At 34.1% G+C, this 21,284-nt stretch overlaps 1 protein-coding gene across 5 annotated transcripts in view; it reads right to left on the bottom strand.

The window, feature by feature from the left end:
• The window catches only part of LOC110103012 (putative callose synthase 8), a 102,646-nt gene that overhangs the window by 80,083 nt on the left and 1,279 nt on the right, over positions 1-21,284 (bottom strand). For 2 of the 5 annotated variants that reach the window (XM_028696066.1, XM_028696063.1), the window contains exons 2-12: positions 11,719-11,819; positions 10,117-10,187; positions 9,912-9,993; positions 9,696-9,809; positions 8,786-8,905; positions 8,502-8,594; positions 8,323-8,414; positions 8,035-8,161; positions 7,550-7,687; positions 7,390-7,466; positions 7,207-7,300 (exon numbers count right to left, since the gene is read on the bottom strand). In XM_028696066.1, the coding sequence (XP_028551899.1) occupies positions 7,207-7,300; positions 7,390-7,466; positions 7,550-7,687; positions 8,035-8,161; positions 8,323-8,414; positions 8,502-8,594; positions 8,786-8,905; positions 9,696-9,809; positions 9,912-9,993; positions 10,117-10,187; positions 11,719-11,819 (1,109 nt within the window). Of the gene's footprint in view, positions 1-7,206; positions 7,301-7,389; positions 7,467-7,549; positions 7,688-8,034; positions 8,162-8,317; positions 8,415-8,501; positions 8,595-8,785; positions 8,906-9,695; positions 9,810-9,911; positions 9,994-10,116; positions 10,188-11,718; positions 11,820-21,284 lie in introns of those variants that run through there. The other 3 variants (XM_028696064.1, XM_028696065.1, XM_028696067.1) reach the window with 3 other exon arrangements.

Genomic DNA, 21,284 nt, shown 5'->3' on the forward strand with positions numbered 1-21,284 from the left:
TATGAGTTCTTATGTGATATGTCATTGCTATTTATTTTTGGAAATTTGAATTATATGTTAATGAAAATAATACTAGGATTTGGGAAAGATAGAATTTTGAGTTGAACTATATTTCATGTTGTCTTATTATTGGATATTTTGATTTCACTTAATATATTATGCTGTTTTATGTTTAATATTATTCACTCATTAATATATAAAACATTTATCATTTTATGTTTATGCAATCTTTTGATTTTGAGGCTTACGCCTTGGGCTTACGCCTCGCCTCACGAATGAAAAACGTCTCAATACCCGAATACGCAATTTTAAACATTGATACATACTATTGCTACAATAGTGATTTTCGTATTTAAAAATCTTTTTGGGACAACTTTGGTGGGGTAAAATTTCTCAGGGTAGTTAACCCTAGGAACTCGTTTTTTACACCCCATTAGTAACATTAGTAGTTTGCCAGCCCCATAATATAAATCAAATTAGAACTTTAATAAATTATAACTAATTATACATCACTTTCTTATCTATTTAAACAAAAATATGAATGAAAACATTATCCAACTTTTTAATCTCTTAAGAGTCAAGATTTATCAAACTAATCTACCTCTTCTACAAGCCTGAAGAAATAAAAAGGCTCGAAGTTTGACTCGCCTTCAACTCCCCTATGTCGTGTTTCTCCAAATCTTCACCCATCTCACTAAACACAGATTCGCTCACCCACATCTTCCTTAAAGCCCTATGTTGATTCACCATTTGCCTCATTTATTTTACATGATTTATTATGTTTGTGCCAATTAGATTTAAAGTTAAAATATAAATCCTATGCTTATGGGACTTTGCCTTTTGACATTTATTTTAATTTTCTTTTCTTATATTGATTTTTTAATAATATTTTATATTTATGGAATTTAATCTAAAATTCATAGGGCTTACAGCTTACCTTATGATAGCTAAAACATCTCACGATACGCCCGTGCCTTTTTAAATATAGGCAATGTGTTGGATGCATTGCACATAAAAACAATTGTTGCCCATCACCATCTGAAATTAGACAACACTGATCCCACATATGCAAACACCCTATTGTCAAAATAGTCACATCAGGCATGACATATGAAAGCTTTAAAAGCATTGTCTGCTGATTGAAGATCTTCGTAAAAATTCTAATGATGAATCAAGTTTGCAAGAAAGGCCAATATCCTCCAAAACACTTCATAATCATCTATGATGAACATCATTGTCTTCAGTGAAATTTGTGCTAATGATTGAATCAAATGTCATTAGCGTCTGTTGGTCAACACCAATGTGATTCCTTGCCTACTTATCCAATCATCAATAAAGGTATCCATAATATTGTGGTTGGTGCAACAATTGATGTTGTTGCCTTTAAGCTTATCGCAACTTGCATTCCCTCTATTGGACGCAACCATATTAATGCTAATTTTTTTGCTACCATCAACACCACCAATTGTAATTGGATTCCATAACCATCAACATCCTCATAGTAGTTTTGACAACACATTCTACAACATTGTACTGATGCCCACTAACTAATTAAGGAGTGCCAAGCTCTTATATTTCAAACTAATGGATAATACTTGACAAGGCAAAATATATAAATTTTTTCTTTTTGGATTCCACGTAAATGTGTGCTCCGAAAATTCGGGCCCCAGCCTCTCTGCAACCCCTTTCGTTTTGTGTCGGCGAGAAGAGTTTTAAAGAGTTTAGGTTTCGGGATAAATTTTCAGAAGGCAGATTGGGTTTTAGATAAGACATCACCAAGAGATTTCGCCATCATTTTGCGAGTACTTTCTGATTTGAGTTTGGTTTCCTATAGGCGCAAGCCCCTATAGTTAATTACCCTCCCGATAATGAGATAGAACTTTCAATTATGGTTAGTCGTTGAACAGATACGTAGTATCCAGTGTATAGTAACAATAGAATTATATATTGAAAATTGAAATTTATCACCGAGCACTTAAAAAAGATGGTGGGAGGAATGATGATGAACCATATCAGGATCTCATAGTTTCGTCATCCCAAGTCATTATGGTCCCTAATCTACTTAGTCAGAGGAGGTAATTGACTCAAGTTGACCAAAGCATCCTCGTCGACAACCATGAGTTGCAACTTTTAAGGGTACCTTGAAGACTTAGGGTAGGTAAATGTTTGCCTAAGGGGACAGATTTGAGTCCATCTTACCTAATAAAGATCTTTGTGCCCTATCGATTATATCATATTATAATGTTTTAGAGCCATTGGGGAACATACGAGTTCTGATCGTGACCGTAATTTAATGGTACCATTTTGGGGGCAAAAGCACCCGGTTAGAGGGCCCTAGTTATAACCATTTACCTGTGATGCTATTTGGCGATGAAACCACATGTTAGAGGACACATGCCATGTCCTACTAGCAAGAGATAGTTTGAGAATAAATCTTAATGATATTTTAACTGGACATTCACTCTCTGTAAGCTAAAGTGATTTTTAAATTTTTTTCACCTCGATAAATTGTTGCAAATGGTGGATTGATTTTTTCTTTAAGTATTTAGGTGTTTTATTTCAATTAAGCATTTTAAATTTTTGAAAACTAATAGATTTTTAAAATTTTATTTACACTTGACCCTTGGACAATTAACATTGAGATTTGAGGGCATTTCTTTGAAATTTATGTGGCAGTCTTCTGATTGAGATTTGCATTCAACACGGCCATCATCAGGGTGACATGGTTGTCATTTGAATATGTTTTATAAGAATTTGGAAACATTTGCAAGGATAAAATACCCTCCTGTTGAGATAAACAATCAATAAGGCCATCATTGGAGATCTTAAATAGCTTGTATATTTGTCACTTAAACCATACCAACTCTATTTGATTGCAAATAGAAGATCAAGTTCAGCTCTTAAATTTTGGAGTTATTGTGTGGATATCAAAACTTAGGGTATTCATTTTAATATATGAATTTTCTTTATAAGAGACCTTAGAGGCTTAATATGAACATATAAAACCAAATACTCCAGTTGGCACTACAATCATGTTTTTTTTCGATGGTTCAAGTCATGTCAACTCCAATCCATTCAAATAGGAGAATCAGACTTGAGCTTAAGTTCACTTTTAACCCATGCAACATCCTCAAGCATCACGTGTGTACATATATGACACTCGTCGGGGCCCATGCAAGTATTTTATTTCCTTCAAATATCACATATATTTTTATGTGCATTTCGTATAATATATTTGCAAGAAGCTAATACATTTGGTATGGTGTACATAATATATACCACACTTATATCATAAAGCATTTGTATGATTGAAATGCCATGTTTATGTGATTGGTATGATACATCAGCATGATTGGCATGATGTATTTATATGATTGTCACATTTGAATGAAAAGCATCATGCATTTGCATAACTATCATAATTTACTTATCAATTGGCATGATGCACTTGCACAAGTGACATAACTTATTTATATGATATATGTAATGCATTCCCATTAGGCATCCATATGTTGCTTAGCCTACACGCATGGTTTATTTGCATTTTGCAATATGTTAGCATAACGCATTTTTATTTTGCATAGCATGTCTATATAATGCATTTATGTGTTGCTCGTATATTTGCATAATGCATTTGTGTGGTGGCTTAATGCATTCATGTAGCATATAATGTGTTTGCATGTTGGTATAATGCGCTACTATGACACAGTGCATTTTTGCATGCTGGATGTTGTGTTTATATAATGCATTTTGCACGTTGAAGAGTATATGTTCACAGTGTGTTTGTATATATATATATATATGTGTGTGTGTGTGTGTGTGTGTGTGTGTGTATGTGTATGTGTGTGTGTGTGACTTAGTGCATATTCATAACATATTTATATATTTTTTCTTTTGGGTAACGTACACTGATGATGCATTTGATTTGTACACTTTCATACTTTCCAAAACATTGGCATAAAGCATATGCATATTCTCAGTGCATTATTACGCATTTCAATACACATTGTTGAAATATTATGCATTTCTCGAGATAACCACGCACTCTTGAGGCAGCAGCACATCTCTTGGGGTTATAATACACTTCTTGAGGCTACTGCACTCTTTTCAAAGCAGTGGCACATTCCTCAAGATAATATGCTTAAATTTAGCAAATTATATTATGATGCATGAGATGAGCTTTTAAAATATTTAAATATAATTTGTTACGCGGATGGTTATCATTTGGAAAGTGCGCAAGATTTTAGATAGAATTCAAGAAATGTCTTATGTTCGCTTGTACGAGTGTTGCGGATCCAGTGACGTGAAAGTGTATTAGATTTAAGTTATTGTAAATATTATTTAGTTCATGTTGCCTCATCGTGCTATTACTTATAAATAAATTACATTGTTCGCTATGAATCTCCTATTATCACATATAAGCTAGTTGTGTGTACTAAAAATTATCTGTTTCTGCTCACAGGTGAATTGTAGTGTTCCTTACAAGTTTCTTATCTTCACCCACAAACAAATTGTTTTGTGCATCAAGAATCCTTCATTCATACCCATAGACAATATATATATTCTTTTACAGTTCATAAATATTGCTTATAGGCAAGTAGTGACCATTTGAATTCACTGGCTATTTCATGTAAGAGAGCTGCATTTGCAAATCTTCTAATGTTGCCCATAAATGGGCTTATGTATGCATCACAAGTTCCTACTCATGTTTGTAGGCAAGTTGTGTGCATCACAAGTCTTCTTTTGTTTCCTTAGGTGCTTGCATTCATTACAAGTATTATGCCTTTGCTCATAGACAGGTTATTGTATTCATTTCCATAGACAATTTTGTGGAAAGCTATCATATTCATTGCATATCGATCGTCATTTCTTGTAGGCAGAATAATGTGTTCATTTGCAAGTTAATTGGTATTAGCTACAAGCAAGCTATATTCATTACAACCTCCTCAAACATACCCTGTTGGCGAATTATCAACTTCATTGCATATCAATCATCATTGTTTGTTGGGAATTAATGTAATCATTTGAAAACTAGCTAATATTGACTGTAGGGTGTCAGTTACATTTGTTGCATATTCTCTATGCCTTGCTCATGAACATATTATATTCATTGCAAATTTCTTATCTTACTTGTAATTAGGTCGTCACATTACCCTCAATTTTGTTGGTCACGGCTTGTAAGTAAATTATTATGTGCATTGCATTTTTTTCCACCATAAATCTGTTATAGTTGACTGCTATTGTGCTGCCATTTTCTTTACAAGTCCCCTGATTCCTTTCTCCTATCTGATTTTTTTTTTTTTGTGAGTTGGATTTTTTAAACATTTATCCAAGTTCGGTTCCATGTAGTCTTGTTGAAATCAAGTCCCACATTTGTTGAAAAGTTTGACAACCTCCCAACGTCTTCCCATTTAAGAGAATTTTGGGGATTCTAAGTTTGCCCATAACACAAAAAGGCATGCATGGTCGATGTTAGGGGACACCGCGTCCTTGGTCTTCTATCCCATAACGATAAGAAAGGCGTTCATCGGTTGCATGGATACCTGCTCGAAAAACTCACAAATTTCCCTGCTAGCCTAAAAGTGCGTACAAGTACTTAATTTTACCCAGCCGTACTAAGAGAAGCGCGCAAATGGCTTACCGATCCATTGCATGCTTCACGCTGAACTTCCTCTCTCCTTGCTAAAAAGAAACGTGCATAGAAGATCAACTCGTTGCGCCGCAAGCGTCAAAAATGGGATTTCAAGATTTTTATGTTTAGAAAACATTATACCTTGCACAAAATAGGCAACGATGATGTCAAGAGCATGAGAATGACGAGTCAAAATACAAATCCTTCTCCCTCTTTTTTTTTTTAAATCTCTCTTCTTGTTCTTTCTTTCTCTCTTTGTCTTTCTTTAACTATTACTAATAACAATCAATAATAATATTGAGAGAGGGTGGCTGTTAAATGCTTTGAATGTCTGAGCTTGAGTGTTTGTAGGCAAGTAGGTGAACTTTTGGATTATGGAAGAAGTTAGTTGTTTGGTTGTTGTTTTGAGCAGGGGAAATGTGAGAAGTTAAAGTTTGCCGGATGGATCAAATGGGAAGTTTGCAATTGTGGGTTGAAGAAAGTTGTACGAAGTGTTGTAGTAAGGAAGAATAGCAAGTGGCAATTTTCTCAGGTGAATGGAGAGGAGAAAGAGTAGGTTGTTGCAAGCTTTTAGGGTCGGGCAAGGTGTGAAGGTGGGCTGATAATGGGCTGTTGATTTGCTAGAGGATTGCAGGATGGGCTTGGGGTGTTGGCTGTGAGAGAGGAGAAAGAATGACTTGGGCTGCTGCTATTAGAGATTTATGGTAGTGAGGAGTGGAGATTAGGCTAATGATGGACGAAACAGAGAGGAAGGCTGTAAATGGTCGTCGGGCAGCAAATTAGCGGGAATACAGTATTGGGCTGGAGGAGGGATTTGGAGTTCGGCTGCTATCAGATTCGAATAGGACGGGAGAAAATGTAGCTGTTGTTGAGAACAGGCAGAGAGAAGCGTCCTATAGGTGAGGTGAGTGGGATTGGATCGAGAGACAGGGGTTGGTCTCAGGGGGCGTGAGGGAGTTCCGTCTGCTGGAGTGCAGAGACAGGCTGTTGAGTTGAGGCTTGAGGAGGGACAGAGAGGGGGTCGGGCTGTCTCATGCGAATAGAGGGAGACGATCCTAACTCTCTCAACTTGATTTATTGCATGCATTAAGCATGATCAAGAGGATTGTGCTCTTAGTGCTAACTAGTAAAGGAAAATCTAAAGAATTAAACCTTTGGGTCCCTAAACCTTTTTAGTATTTTCCTATCCCTATTTTATAAGAAATGAAAAATAAAGAGAATTATTTTACTAACATGTGCGTGACTTAGAAAAGAAAGATAGAAGAACTAAAATCCTTCTTAATTTTACTACTCAGAGTTAAGATTTCGAACAAAACATATATACTATAAGTCTAAAAAAAACATCCAAAATCTATAAATGCAATTTTTAAGAAGATAATTTAGATATATATTCTAGTTCAACTGATCTGTGATTTTCTTTGACCAAATCAGTTCTCTTTGATTCAAATCATTTACGCACGAGTTCTTCCATTCAATACAACAATTCCACTAGTGTCACTTTTCCTTGCAAAGATTCAATCAATCCAAATAATCAAAACTATCTAAAAAGAGGCAAGATAAGCAAATGTACAGACCTTAGAATTAGTAATTTGCTCTGAAGAAAATGACGTGAAAAAAAAATCATTTTCTAGACGCAAGGGCCAGCCAAGCTTAAAACAATTGTTCGACCTGCATGATCAGAAAGCAAACAAAAGATTCTGTTGAGCATTATAATTTTGAAGAGCATGGACTCTTCTCAAAACACTCTTACTACTTACCAAAAGAATTCATTCAAATCATCATAATTTCTCCATTTTGAATGGTCTGAAACACCATTTTTGTTTTTCTGAGCTTCCTTCGTTAATAAAAGGAAATATGGATATGATTATCAAAAATTGATGCAATAAAGACGGTGAAATATAAAGTAACAAATATAACCTCATTGATAACTTTGTAAATTGGGGTGATAACATTTCCCAAAAATGATTCATTTGGTCCTCCATAAGCTGGCACTACCTTCTTTCCAGTATTTAAGCAAACGGCACCAGATAATACTCCATATAACTCGTATGCCATCTGAAACACAAGTTTTATCTAGTCAAGAAGAAACATGACAAAAAAAGGACACAAAATAAAGAATTATTATGGAATATGATTGAAGTGGTTTGCTTCGACACTTTGTGAAATTAGAATGTTTTATCTTCAGGCCACAAAGGTTATAATTTCATATCCATCGCTTTCACTGCATCAAAGCAAAGCTCATAGGAAAGTGTCTACCATTAAATTAGTATGTTATACAACTGGGAATAAATTTACATTATCAACAAAGCGTAAGAAGTTTAACATAAAAAAAAGACAAATAAAGTTTAGCCAACTAAAAAAACTGATATATGATGCGACCACAGTAGAAAAATAGATATTACATGATGAAAAATGTAACACAGGCATTCTGGCATCAGCCGCAAGTTAGAAGCCTCGCCCCAGATAAGAAGATAGAGAGCAATGTATAAAATTTTATATTGCTGTATTTCCTGCTTCACTGATGGTAACCTGAAAGAAGAATAAAGATATGTAATCTAGACAAAGCAAAGTAGATTAAAAGACTTGGATCTTTCCGGTCAATTTTATGTTTAAGGAAAGATTTTAAAATTCTTAATGGCATGCATAGCATGCTAAATTAGCATAAGAAGACATTGTCAAACGAACCTTACCATAAGTTACAATTACGGCCCAAAAATTTGCACCAGTTTCTATAATTTTTGAAGATTTTTGCCATAAGCTCATCCACAGCTCTATCATCAAGCTGGAAAACATGATTTATGTTTTAGAGTACTTAACAATAATGTTAAAAAATAGATGAGCCTGCTGCATAATGATACGGCCATAATACCTTTGTGGCCAGTGCAGGTTTAGGATTTTGCCTAACATGCATATTAGCAAGCAGTAAAACCAAATGTTCCCGTTGATTGGAAACACTTCCAGCCTGAAAAATCAATAAAAACACTTTTATGAACCAAATGTGGACTCGTTAAGTGCTGTGCAGTTAGTAGAACGATTAGAAGCTGTTTGACGTGGGAGGCCCTTCTATTCAACCAGTGTGGCAGATTGCATAAAGAAATAATAACTCCAAGGCCCTAAATTTCAGCCATAAAAAGATGACATCGATTAGTTCACCTGAAAACCAAACAAGCTCTGCAGCCAATACAGTATATCCGAAGGGAGCTCTGTTTCACAGCTGTTCTCTGTACTTGGAAGGCCTCTAACATTGCGAATAGCTGAAACAGCAGCTTCAATCTGTGGAACGTTAGATCAGAATCAGTTTTAATCTCCATAAAAGTGGGCTTTTGATCAGCTACAAGACCGAGTTAACAACTCAAAAGTTGACACGGTAATAAGGTTTAAATGTAGAACAAGGAATGAGTTCAAATGAACACAAAGAAGATGATTCCTAGTATGAAAAACAATGCTTAAAGTTGCTTGCTTATATTTTGAAAAAGGTACTACACTCTCCAAAAAAAAAACTATACAAAAAATCATTGGGGTCCACCTCCTTAGGTGGACCAATCAAAATGGGGGTTTTCATGCTTTTTTTTGCGTAGGAAATGCATTTATTGATCCACCTAATCAAAAGTTGATGTGAATTAAGTTAGATAAGATCAATAACACTATGGGCCTTGGTTTCTTGTGATTAGAAAACACGTTTATTAAAATAATAATAATTGCTAGATCATGCCATTTAGTGGTTGAAATTATAAATCAACATCTGCTCTAAACTCCACAAATTCCTCAAATGTAAGGATTTTGATTTTTCACAGAAAATAACTGAAAACAAAATCACAGCCAAACAAGTTCAAATAAACTTCAACCAAATAGTGCATTTGTACTTCCGACCAAACATGTAGAACTGGTTTTAGAATTACAAAAAAAGCATAATACTGGTTTTGGAATTACAAAAAACAACAGGATTTTTATTCCAACTGAATTTTTATTTGCATCCAATCAAATGAGCTCTAATAAGAAACTAAAGTGTTCCCAACAAAATTTGTAATTATTTTGATAATTCAAAATCTGCCTCGCATCAAACCTCTGGAAGAAGCATTATAGCATTTTTGTTATCACCAGAATCAAGGGGAAGAATGTTGTATGGACTATAAGATCCTGATTTTTCCACGATGTCCTGACCATCAGGAAGACTCTGCTGTCAAGTTAAATGAAATCCATTAAAAAATCTTACAAGTTTCCTGCGGATTAAACCATATTCGAGATAGATGACTGCATGGTTTGTAGAAAAAGGTATAACCTCATGACCGTCACCAAATGGAACTGCCTTTAGAACTTCCATAAGAACAGAAGCAATTTCAAATGCATTTTCAGCCTTCTTCCTGCAAGAAAAATATATTTAAAAAGCTAGCTGCCTGGCCATCATGGATTAAACTAAGACAAATTTATGAGAATGCATATGCATAATTTCATCTCTCAGAAACAAATAAGATAGAAATTCGTACTTAAGATGGAGATATTCCAGTTCACGAGCATCACTTTTTTTAGTTCGAAGTGCTTTGGTGACCTCTTCATCCTATTTAATTGAAAGGGAGTTAATATATCAAAACTAATAAATATTACAACAAAAATATCATAACAGAGGACACAAGGTGCTAGAATCTATAGAAACCCCTATAGAACAAAATCTTAAGAACAACATCGTGGGAAATCAAAAACTTAAAAGAGAATAAGCAGATAAATGCCAGTGGATTATATTAGAAAAACCTGAATTGAGTTTATGTAATAGGTAGGGTAAGGCAACCTTGGACCTTAAAAATCCTCCATTTAGAAACCTTTTTAATTTAAATGCCAGTCCCTAAGATGAACTGCTGGTCTTGTATAGGTTCTTGTTCACTATGGTGTTAACATTTTCGTCAGATTCACTCATATGAATCACCTTCCATTTAAATTTTAAAATTTATATATTGATGAGAACACCCACTGACCCATAAAAAAAGTAAGAACTATTTTTTTTAAATAGTAAGATTTAGGAAAATATTTTTAGCTTTCAAATATAATTTTTTTATTAAAATGCCAAAACGTAGAGTAGCTAAAACAAAAACCTAACATCTTCCCCACAAAGTCCTTGTATGGAATTGATCTTCCTCACCTTCGGAGTTCCCCTTGATGGCCACCAAACAAGAGTCCCCTTCCGGCATTCTCTCTCTCTCTCCCTCTCTCTCTCTAATCAGTTATGTACCATGAGTGAGTCTTATTCCACCATGACTGCCTTTTTCTTTTTTTATTTCCCTCTCTTGTTTTCTCTCAATCCGTCAAAATTTTTTTAGTAGGTACTCCTCTCTCTCTCTCTCTCTCTCTATCTGTGAGAGTGAATCTCTATTTTTTTGTCTTCTATTTCCTCATTTTATTCCTAGCCCTTTCATAATAATTTATATATTTTTTACTATGGAAATTGAAGATATCACTGAAGTTTTTTTTTTAGAAACTCCAATCTCTTTCATAGGAATTTTGTGAATTTGAAGTAAATTAACTAAAGTCATCTACTTTGTCGAGAGGGGAATTGCAAGCTTCGAGTCAAATAAATTAACATATTCATATTAAAACTATTATTCTTTTTTTATTGAATATATTACTATATTAATAAAATACATCTCTTCTTTTTATTTATTTAATTACTCTTTATAGACTATAGAAACTGTAGAAGAAAATAAAAATTAGATACTCTCAATTATATGTTTTTTTATCATATAATTTACCTATTTATAATTAACTCTAACAAATATAATAAAATAAACTATCAATGTCAATCCCAAACCAGATGAAGGCTAAAGGAATTTTTAAAATCAGAAATTTATGCCTCCATAGAAAAAAATCCTAGCTTCGCCCCCAGAACCAACTCCCGCGAACAGGCAAGCTCCAGCAGTAAGTTTGAACAATTTCTTGTGTATTCATCAACTTCCATATCACAAAGCAAATAGTAATTGCCTATCAAACAACAAAATATAGCAAATAGAAGACAGTTTCCAAAATATGCTTATGGATAGATAATATCTACAGAAAAGCAATCATCTTTAGCTTATTTTGGCAATAGAAAACACAAGTACCTGCTGAAGGCGCTGAAGAAGAGAAGTTTTGAGCTGTCGCACACCGCGCCCACTAGAATTTTGATCCATCATATGAATTTTCACGAATGCATGGAATCGACCTAAACCAAGATAACTTTATAAAGAAAAAAATATATATATTTTTTTGTATTCAAAATTCCTCCTACCAGATCCCACTTGCATAAAAGATAGCTAAATATATCAAAAGAAAATGAAGAATAATAAAAATTAAAAAATTTGGTCTAAATACATGGTAAAACATCTACATCTTTCATAGTTCTATAACAGAAGATATGTTTGAACGATCAAATGATCTTTAGGCATAAACTATCGAATATGTTGTGATTAAATCATTTTTCTTTATTATAGGGCCACCTTTGGAGTGAACTGTATAAGCAATCAAGAGAAACATTTTTGTTCGCATTACTAATCATAAAAGAGATGTAGTTAAATATTGACCTCAACTTCATTTTATTAATCCTTCAAAGAACAAGCATGCACCGCTTCTATAATTAACCTTGCCCTACCTTCTTAAGATATGGAGTTCAAACAATTGGCTTAAGCGCATTGAATACTTCTTCAAAGGACAATTATTCTATTCCAACATCACCTCAGAACCACAATTAATGGGTGGTCAAAGGCAAAGAGGGAGAAAACAATAATTAATAGAAGCCATATGTTGACCTCAATAAGTATTCCGAATTTGTCCCTATCAAATATTGTAAGAAAAACGAGCAACATTGCACCTGTGTTGTTCGAAACACATCAACCAGAAGTCGAAATCACCTGAATAACAAATTGCATCTATTGGATTGGCGCATAGACAAAAATCTTAATATCCACCCACATGCGAGGTGATGATGCAACTTCGATTTGCAAGAACAATGAAAATTTTGTAGAGAAAAAGTCAATCTATACCTTTATTATTATTATTATTATTATTATTATTATTATTATTATTAAAAATAAGAAAAGCAAATCCCTGCAGTCCTATCTTCCCCGTACATGCTCCTCTCCTCTCAATGTCAAATGCACATCGCTCATAACCGCGACCATACCGCGCAATCCCTCTTCACATGCAACCCTCTGACTCAATCTCTCACTCCCTCATGTATTTTCATTATCTATCACTCACTCCCTCTAGTTCTTCCTAGTCGCCGCACTACCACCTACTCAACCCCGCCACCATAGCTAGCTCTCCGCTATCTTCATTGCCTACTCTACCCCACCTTGTCTTCGCCGCCACCCCAATCATTATTTCTTCCTTAATCTCTATTTCTCTGTCTCTCTTTCTCTCTCAATTAACACCTACAAATCCGTGCACTACTCCAATTGTCCTGACCCAATCCAATTCAAGGTAATCCACTGAAATTCAAATCAGTGCACCATTCCAATTGTCCTGACCCAATCCAATTCAAGGTAATCCACTAAAATTCTACATCTGAATCATTTTGCATGTGTCCAAGAATGTTTTCTATGCGTCTAAAATTTACATGTGTTCTAAAAAAGGTACCAGAGATCAGTTTGCATATTCTAAAAAATCTAAAATTTTCCTTCTAAGGTGCCACGGAACCGGAGTAGGCGATGTTGAGTTCTCTTGAATTTTAGAAATTAATTCATGTTGGGGCATTGGGGGAAGCACTGCAGCATTGTGGACTCCAAAAGGGAGCGTTGCGGCACTTGCTTGATTGGACGCCATGATGCTAGGACGAATTTTTATATTAAAAATATCATTCTCCACTATTCTGCACATTTATATTGCCTCAAGGTAGCAGACTAGAGAGAGGAATTCTAGAGAGAAAGTTTGTTTCAGCCCACTTCGAATCATTTTCAACTTTTGTCCATGTTCTGAAAAATTATCTGGCTCGATATAGGTAGTATTTTATTTATCCTAGTTTTAAAAAATACGAGAATTTCATAAATTTTCTAATTTAATTTATAATTGCGTTAGTGGAAAACGGAGTTAACTTAATATCTGCAAAACTATTATGGTTCCCAAAAATAATTTGTAATACAATTAAAGCTTCAAAATAATTCTCTAAAAAAAATTTAATAATTTGATTATATTCTAAAATAGTAAGTTTCTACTCATTAGTACATTCTGCAGACTACCATTAAAACATTCTATTTAATTCTAGAATTTACTATGTTTCCTTTACAACAATGAAATGAATTATATGTTTATTTAATTGAAATGTGTGATTCTGAGGAGATCTGGTGGGTATAGAGGAATTTCTATTATGATACTAAATGCACATTATGGTATTATATACACATTCTATTTTGGTTGTTGCATACATATTCTATTTTGGTGTTAGGCATTGGATCGGAAGTTATAAGTGTTTGTCTTCTAATATGTCAGCACGGAAGTCATAAGGGCTAGAATTATTTGAATTTTATTCTGATAGGAGATATGAGAGCCTGAGAAAAATTTTAGATTTTCTGCTCTGTACATTAAGTGCATGTCTATTTACTTTCCTACATTGCTACATACAATTCTAATAATGGAAAGCACTATTCTATTCAGTACAATGATTATTATGGATTGTTCTTAAATTCAATTAAATTCATATAAATGATTTAATTAGAAATTTAGATCAGTATGTGCGGCCTGTTGAGTTGTGCTGGATCACAGTTTATCAGTTGAGTAGCTAAATATGATATGATCAGTATGAGTCAATATAAGTATTTCTCTTCTTTTTTTTTTTTTTTTTTTTTTAATTTTTTTTTTTTTTTTTTTTTGTTAAAGTCATGATTAGTTATTAAAATTGCTCTATTATGTAGCTCAACCTATAACCATGTATTGTAGTGTAATAGTTGTGCATATATTTTGATGAGAAATGAATGGACATTTTATGGATGACTTATTTTATGCATATTGGTAGTTTTTAGCAACTTTGTAATTTGTTATTAAATTTTAATTCTGTTTGAAGAAGATGGAAAAACCTGAAAAGTTGTCTTCAAACTGAATTAAAATTAATAACAAATCTTTATTATATATTTTGAGAAACGCAATAGGACTTATTCTGTCTGTGGGTCTTATCGGGTTAAGTTGTGACAGTCCCCTTTTGATATCAGAATAATGATTTTTTAGATCTAAAATGAAAAATAGAGCTATAGAAATTGATCTATAAAAACAAATAGATTTGGGTACGTCTGAGCATTCATTTCTTCTTGTTTTTACATACATGTGTGTTCATCCATGTGCTTTGTGTAATTATGAATCTGTAAGACCTAGATATATCAGATGGGAAGAGTGTTTGTCAGGCAGTAGGCATAATGTTTCACAATATACCAGTCTAATAGCCCAACTGATGGACGAAGTACAAAGTAGGATCCTTTCTATCAGATTAGATGATGTAGACCGACAATTGCAGATGTTTCTGAGATTGAAGTATCAGAGATTTGAGGGAGTTGTTGAGCCTAGGGCTGTATAAGATTGACTGAGGAGGCTGGAGAAGACACTTGATGTTATGAGTGTCCTACTAAGAGGAAGGTACTTATGAACATTTTACAGTTAGATAGAAAGACGGAGCACTGGTGGTTGGACCAGCGAGACGAGAAGTTTTAGGGGAGGATAAACTCCCTGATCAGTTAGGAAGAGTTTACTAATGTATTCCAAACATAGTTTGTACCATATTTTGCACATCAGTAGATATAGGAGAATTTTCAGAGGCTTGTCTGGAAACACAAAACTGTTATGCAATATGAGGCTAAATTTACTACATTAACTAGGTATGCTGATCTGCAGTTGTTTAGCACTCCGGAGAAGTGTTATATATCTTTGAAATGGCTTCAGGATAATTTAAGATAGCCACTGGTTTCGTTCCCTATTTATGATTTCTCTGAGTTGGTAGAACAAGCTCATCTAATAGAGAATGATTTGATAGCTAGTCAATAGTTGTGGACTACTAGTAAAAAGCAGTTTAGCAACAAAACTTCTGGTAGTGGTAGCTTCTCTAGGAAGAATAGCAGGTTTGGACTCTCTGAGTCCAGGAGAGGAGGATAGTCTATGTCTATGGCAGTCCCTAACAGCATGGTGAGTTTTGATTTTGTTAGTGGGGCACCTATGTGCCGTAGTTGTGGCATGTGTCACTTTGGTCAATGCTATAGGAAGACCGAATAGTGCTTCCAGTGTGGTTAGTTTGGACACAGAGTAGCAGAGTGTCTATAGGTGGTACTAGATTAACGTTCTGAGCTAAGGTCTGAGAGTTCTGCCATACTAGCAGGGAGACTAAGGATAGTTTGACTTCATATGTTTGCTAAGGGATATTCTAGTAGAGGCAATGGCTCTAATTCTATAGCAAGGAGACCACCCTCAGGTCAGAGAGAGTTTGGTAGTTTTGTTGCACTTGCTTTGATTCAAGCACGTGTGTAGTTTGACTCAGCATAAGGCTCGAGATGCCCCCAATGTTGTTTAGGTATGACTGATATTTTTTTTTCAAGCCTATCATAATTTATTCAATTATGAAGCTAGTCACTCATTTATTTTTTAGCATTATTTTGATTTACTATACTTGCCTTCCGTATTACTGCCTTTTACGTTGTCTGCTATCTTGTCGACAAGAGATGGAATGGTAGCCAGTAGGGTATGTTTCTGTTACATAGAAATATCTAATAGGAAGTGGAGATCTAGTCTGATTCTGTTGTCTATATTAGAATTTGATATCATATTAATTTATGGTCTTCTATATTCATCATAGGTATGGCTCCATATGAAGCTCTATAAGGTAGTTATGTAGAACCCTAATGTCTTTAATAGAGGTAGATGAAAGGAATCTAATAGGAAGTGGAGATCTAGTCTGATTCTGTTGTCTATATCAGAATTTGATATCATATTAATTTATGGTCTTCTATATTCATCATAGGTATGGCTCCATATGAAGCTCTATAAGGTAGTTATGTATAACCCTAATGTCTTTAATAGAGGTAGATGAAAGGAATCTAATAAAAAAATTAAAAAAAAAAATAAAAAGGAATCTAATAGGACCAGCTTTAAATGATAATGCTACTGAAAAGAAATGTCTGATTAGAGATAGATTAAAAGTTGTGTAAGATAAGCAGAAATAGTATTATGATGTCAAGCACCAAGCAGTAGAATTTTAGGTGGGAGACGTCGTATATGTGAAAATCATGCTAATGAAATGCATCAACAGATTTGGGAAAGAACAGAAGTTGAGTCCAAGGTATGTTAGAAGGGAAGCTGAGTTCAAAGTATGTTGGACCATTCGAATAAAAAAATTACTTTTTCTCAACCATCTTACTAAATATACATTTTTCCCCATACTCGACTATATTTAAAGAATATGCAATGCTTCAGTTTTCCTTTTTATGTAACTAAGATGAATTATTCAAAAAACATAACTCCTGACAATGATTTAATCAGACATAAGTCCAGTGACTGCAGCCTTTAGAACAGCCAGTTCTAATCCAATTAGAGCTCTGAAGAAAGCTGATGCAGAGCACGTTAGCATGTGGATACAAGTGGAACATTTTACACAATTATAACTAACTCACTCGTTCTCCACTACCTATATTTTTATTTACGTTCTTACCATACCTTTAGCTCTTTATGTTAGTATTTACCGATATAACAAAAGTTTTAGTTACTGGTTACATATATAAAAATTGGGTGAATGTAGGGAGCTTTTGATCATCTTCAAAATATATAAAAGATAGAACAGTGCTAGCTCCAGAATTTAAGTGCTCTGTTTTCTTTGTATTTATGTTATCTTGCAGGTGTATCCAGCAATCCACCTGGTGAGTTCTATCAGGTTGGTATCAGAGCCAACGCAAGATGACAAATCTGTTGCGGATCTATGGTTTATGATTTTGATGATAGCAAACAATTCTTATTTCTCTACGACTGCTTTCTACTAACATTTCAGGTTCACACGATCGGACTGCAATTTGGATTCAGCTCAAGATTGGGTAGACTAGGACTGAGTCAGTTTGTATCTTTTTTCCTTTCTTGAGTCTATTGTATTTGGTGGCACCTGATGATTTGTAACTTGGAAGATTTTCTATTATTCCCTACAGATTTATGTTTTTGGTAACATCGTCCAGGACGATATGTATATCGGCCTGAACTATCTGTCCAAAAGCAGAAACCCTAATTAGGGCATCCTCATTAAAGCAGCCGTCATAAGCTGATCAGCCTGGACGATACATGTATCAGCCAGAATGATAGGCTCAATTCAGAAAGAATCAACCGCCATGATCAGATTAGGTATTCTTTATTTTAGGAACTCAATTATGCCTAAATTGATCTGGTATATTTGGAAAGCATTAATGGCTGATTGATACGATCACATCGTCCGGGATGATTGTAGGATCGGCCAGGACGATGGCCTGGACGATTTACATCGGACATCATCTATTCCAGGCGATGATCAGGACGATTGAGATCGGTTTTAAATTAATCAACCGGGACGATCGTGATATCGTCTAGGACGATGTAACTAATTTTCTTCTGATTGTCCCAAATCGTCCCGGGCTGATGAGCTTAATTTGTACTTATCGGCCAGGACGATAAAGTCGGCAACTTGCATTAATGAGCTCGTTTTGAGATCTTCTATTTAAGCTATGACATGACACTTGGTAAGTATCTTTGGCAGCCATTGTAGCTTCGTTCTTTTGGGGGAAACTTGAAGAGAGAGCTTGAAAGGGAGTGAGGAAATGGTGGAGTTTGAGAAAGGGAGAAGATCTTGTGAGGGGGGACTCAAGGGAGTGTGGAGGGGTTTCGCACGGTTGCTCCGGCAAGCTCGCACCTGAATACCGTCGGATTTAAGGCTTGTCTCGAGGGAAGTTCACCAAAGAAGAAGATCTCTTTTGTGTCAAACGACTCGGCGACTCTGCCGCACCGGGAAAGGTGGAAGTGATTTTGTAAGGGCTTCTCCGCCTAGCTGTGGGGGCTAAAGGAGAGACACTTTTGTAGTGCAATACTTGGAGGGTGCCTTCAAGGAGTGGACGTAGGTCAAGGTTTGACCGAATCACTATAAATCTGGTGTGTTCTTTCTTATTATTACTTCTGCATTATTTTTTTTCTACATTTTGATTTCTGTGATGATTTTTTGTTTGAGTTTTATTTTTGGTTTTAAAGTTATCCAATTCACCTCTCTCTTTGTTAGCCTTGGGCCAGTTCATAGGGCCTAACATCCCTAACGAACTTTCAAGTGGTATCAGAGCAGGTATCAAAAAAAAAGTTTTCAAAAGCTTTTCAATTTCGATCCATGGCTAATTTTTCAAATCATAATATTACAGAAGATTATTCAATCACCAGACCACCTTTATTTGAAAATATTACTTTTGATTTTTTGAAAATTTGCATGACTACTTTTTTGCAATCGATTGATTTTCGCATATGGCATATGATTCTAACTGGTTATTCATCACCGTCACGTATTATTAGAGTTAAAATTGATATTCCTTTTAATTAATAGAACAAGGAAGAACAACTCAATGCTCAATTGAAAGCAAAATCATTAAATCGTTTTTTTGTGCTTTAAATTCTGAAGATTTTATGTTAGTATCCACGTGCACTACTGATAAGGAAGTTTGAGATAAACTACACAGCATATACGAAGGCACTAGTGAAATCAAGCAATCCAAGTTGAATATGTTAATGCATGATTTTGAACTGTTTTCCAAGAAACCTTATGAGACAATGTTAGACATGTATACTAGGTTTATTCAAATTGTGACATCACTGTATGCTTTAGGAAAAGAATTTTCAAATTTTGAAAAAGTTAACAAAATTCTTCGCAATCTACTGGATAAGTTTGATGCTAAAATTGTTGTGATTTGTGAATCAAAAAATTTGAATGATTATTCTATTAATAATTTAATTGGCTCACTCATTGCCTACGAGCAAAGTTTGGGTCAAAGACTTTTGGATATAGGTGAAACGATTGTTCTAAAAGCTGAAGAGACGGAAAAATATAGCTTAGTTGATGACGAAAGCAATGACTTGACAGGCAAATTAAAAAGCTCATCAAAGCATAAGCATTAACAAAAATGAAAGAAAGGTAAAAATGGTAAGGATGTTAATATTTCTTCTAACGTTATTTGCTTTCGATGTAGGAAGCCTGGATATATAAAAAATCAGTGCCCTAATTTAAAAACTCTTCCTGCGAAAAAAAAGGGTAAAGCAAAGCAAATTTTAAACTGGAAAAATAATAAAAAGAAAAAAATCTTTTGGGCAGACCTGGTCTCTGAAGCATCGGACCAGGAGCAAGATGGTGCTTAAACCTTTATTTGTTTTATGTTTACATATTTTATTTGTCCTTTTATTTTTGTGATGTTTTGTTTTTTTATTTTATTTTTCTTACTTTTTTTTCGTTAAATTTTTATGTGTCTTTTCTCTGATCAACACACACATTCACTTTTCTAAAAATAAAAAATCTACTTCGTGTTTTTCTTGAAATCTTTGGTAAGTTGTGATTGACATCTCAAAAACCAGTCAAAGGAAGGAAACTCATGTTTTTTACTCTCAATCTCTGTTTCCTAAAAGAGGTTATTCTACTTTTGATTTAAAATCCTTTTTATATTTTAAATTGGTTATTGAAACAAATTTTTGTATCTCCTTACATTTTATTTATCGCATAGGAATCTTTTGCAAGGTGTTGAATCTACCTCATAATTTTCTTAATCAAGAATATTTGTTTTTGTCAATAGTATGGGTTTACTTTTGATTTTTAAGATTTCAGAAAGGTAGCATACTCAAAATATTGGCCAATAATGCCAAAAATAAAAGATGCGCAAAGATGCCAAATTGAAAAAAAAATAGAATACACAAAGTGTATCAAAAGATGCGTAGTGCACCAACCAATTGTCAAGAGGCATAAAATGGGCCCATAAAGTTTAATGCTTACCGTTCTTGTACTTCTTAAAGCTTAAGAAAACCCTTGATACTTTTGATACTTGAGTTTGAAAATTTTGATTCATGATTCAACAATTCGTGTATTGATCTTCTATTAAATGTATTTTATGGAATGAGTTTTGAAAAATTAGTGGTTTTTTTTTTAATTTATTTCTTGATTTAGATATTGAATTAAAAAATTTTTGAGTCTTTTTTAAAGAACTTGAGTTTGGATTTTCAAATTCTGAATTTCTAACCTTTTCTGGGGTATGTGTTGTCAATCCAATTCTACTAAGTTTTTGATTAAAACCAAGAGGTAACTTTCTCATTTTAAGAATATTTAATTTTTCACTAGATCAGGGAACGTTTTTGTCTTTTGTTCGTTTTGTTTTTTGTTTATGCCTCCTCTCTTTTTGATAATGTCAAATTGGGAGAACGTACTGTTGAATTTGTATCCTTTTTATTACTTTCAAAAAATTTAAAAATATTTTTTTCTCCCCTATTTTTTAAGGTGTTATTCTAGTGAGGGAGAGATTAGAGGAAAATGTTCCTTTTTGCAAATTCAAATTGAAATGTTTGGCATCATCAAAAAGGGGGAGATTATTGCGGATCTATGGTTTATGATTTTGATAATAGCAAACAATTCTTGTTTCTCTACGACTGCTTTCTACTAACATTTCAGGTTCACATGATCGGACTGCAATTT

Source organism: Dendrobium catenatum, unplaced genomic scaffold (genome assembly GCF_001605985.2).
Source record: "Dendrobium catenatum unplaced genomic scaffold, ASM160598v2 fragScaff_scaffold_716, whole genome shotgun sequence".
Classification (NCBI taxonomy): domain Eukaryota; kingdom Viridiplantae; phylum Streptophyta; class Magnoliopsida; order Asparagales; family Orchidaceae; genus Dendrobium; species Dendrobium catenatum.